The 1,635-nt window shown below is 30.3% G+C and overlaps 1 protein-coding gene across 1 annotated transcript; it reads left to right on the top strand.

Annotated features, from left to right (window-relative positions):
• Positions 1-721: 721 nt before the first annotated feature.
• Positions 722-1,309, top strand: LOC131622514 (uncharacterized). The gene has a single exon (XM_058893550.1). It carries the CDS (start codon positions 722-724, stop codon positions 1,307-1,309), a length of 588 nt encoding a protein of 195 aa, XP_058749533.1.
• The last annotated feature ends 326 nt before the right edge of the window (positions 1,310-1,635 follow it).

Genomic DNA, 1,635 nt, shown 5'->3' on the forward strand with positions numbered 1-1,635 from the left:
CCATTAAAGTGGTCTCAAGAAAGAGTGACACAAGTCTTATTTTAATTTTATCTTATTTATATAGAGTAAAAGTTTGAAAAGGGAATATACACACATGCAGACAAATTATGATGTCAAAATAATACAACCATGTATAAAAAATTTTAATGGGTCTTGTAAGAGATTTTATGAAATTACAAAAAAAAAAAAGTATAATCATTTGTAAAAAAATGTAATTTTCTAAATGTTTAGTTAATACACATGCAACTCTCAAAATTTAAAATTTAACACAACATATTAATAAAATATCATGAGCATGTGATTCATTTATGGGATCTGTTAAGTTAGAAATAATGTTATAGCCATCTCAATTTTGGAGTTTCTTTCTTATTCTTATCATTGCAAAAACATGTGTCAAAAATTCCAAAATAAAAGGAAAACAAGAAAGAAAACCACCATAAATCAACACACACATATTAGTGGTTGTCAAAGTCAAATAACATCCCTACAAAACCAATCAATCATTCTAAAATTAACCAAAAAAACAAAACCAATCAATCATTCTAAAATTAACCAAAAAAAACAAAACCAACTAAACCCTATTCTTAGACAACATACTTTGAATGTTTAAATACCCCTTCACATCTCTTCATTCCCACCCAACCTATACTCTCTCATTTTTCATTCTTCTATCTCCTCTTTTCCACATTGAGGAGATCAAGGAGAACAAAACCCTAGAACAATGGCTTTCACCAAAACCCACCTGGCTCTTCTCATTGTCTCAATCTCAATACTCTTCGCACCAACCACCCATGCCCATGCCACTCGCACCGGTGCCCCTCCCACTATCCAAACCCGACTCTTGAATATGTGCAAACCTACCACAAATCCATCGCTATGCTACAAAACAATCTTACCAAAGGCATTGGAAAGTCCTAAATTCAACATGTACAAAGCCCTAGAGATTGAGGTCCAAGCTGCACAAGTACAAGTCATTAAAACCGCAACTACCATTGCAACCCTACTTTGGAAATCAGGAAGCGACAAGAACATTGCCGGTGCACTAAATGATTGTAAGGAACAATTCAAGAACATTGCTGACTCTGTAACCAAATCTGTTACATTAGTATCGCAACGCAATATTGTAGATGCAAGGAACGAATTTAGTGCAGTTTTTTCTTACTTTTCAGCTTGTAGAGAATCATTTGAAGAAAGTCAGATTACTTTACCAATTGCTGCTGATGGTCAAATGGTTCATGATCTTGCTGGAAATTGTTTGGATTTAATGAAAGCCATTGAAGATAAAGGGAGTAAAGGTCGTTCTGTTTAATAAGACATGGGTGTATTTGGAATTGGACTTAAAGTGAAAATTTTGATTATTCATCATTATTAATTTTGCTGTGTATAACTAGACAACACTATCCTTTGATATTTTGTTGTCTTGTTTCATTGTAATTTTATGAGATCAATGAGAGCTTTTATGGTCCTAATTTCTACATGCATTCCATTATATATATATATATATATATATATATATATATATATATATATATATATATATATATATATATATATATATATATATATATATATATATATATATATATATATATATATATATATATATATATATATATATATATATATACACACACG

The sequence above is a fragment of the Vicia villosa genome, unplaced genomic scaffold (genome assembly GCF_029867415.1).
Source record: "Vicia villosa cultivar HV-30 ecotype Madison, WI unplaced genomic scaffold, Vvil1.0 ctg.000030F_1_1, whole genome shotgun sequence".
In the NCBI taxonomy this organism is placed as follows: Eukaryota; Viridiplantae; Streptophyta; class Magnoliopsida; order Fabales; family Fabaceae; genus Vicia; species Vicia villosa.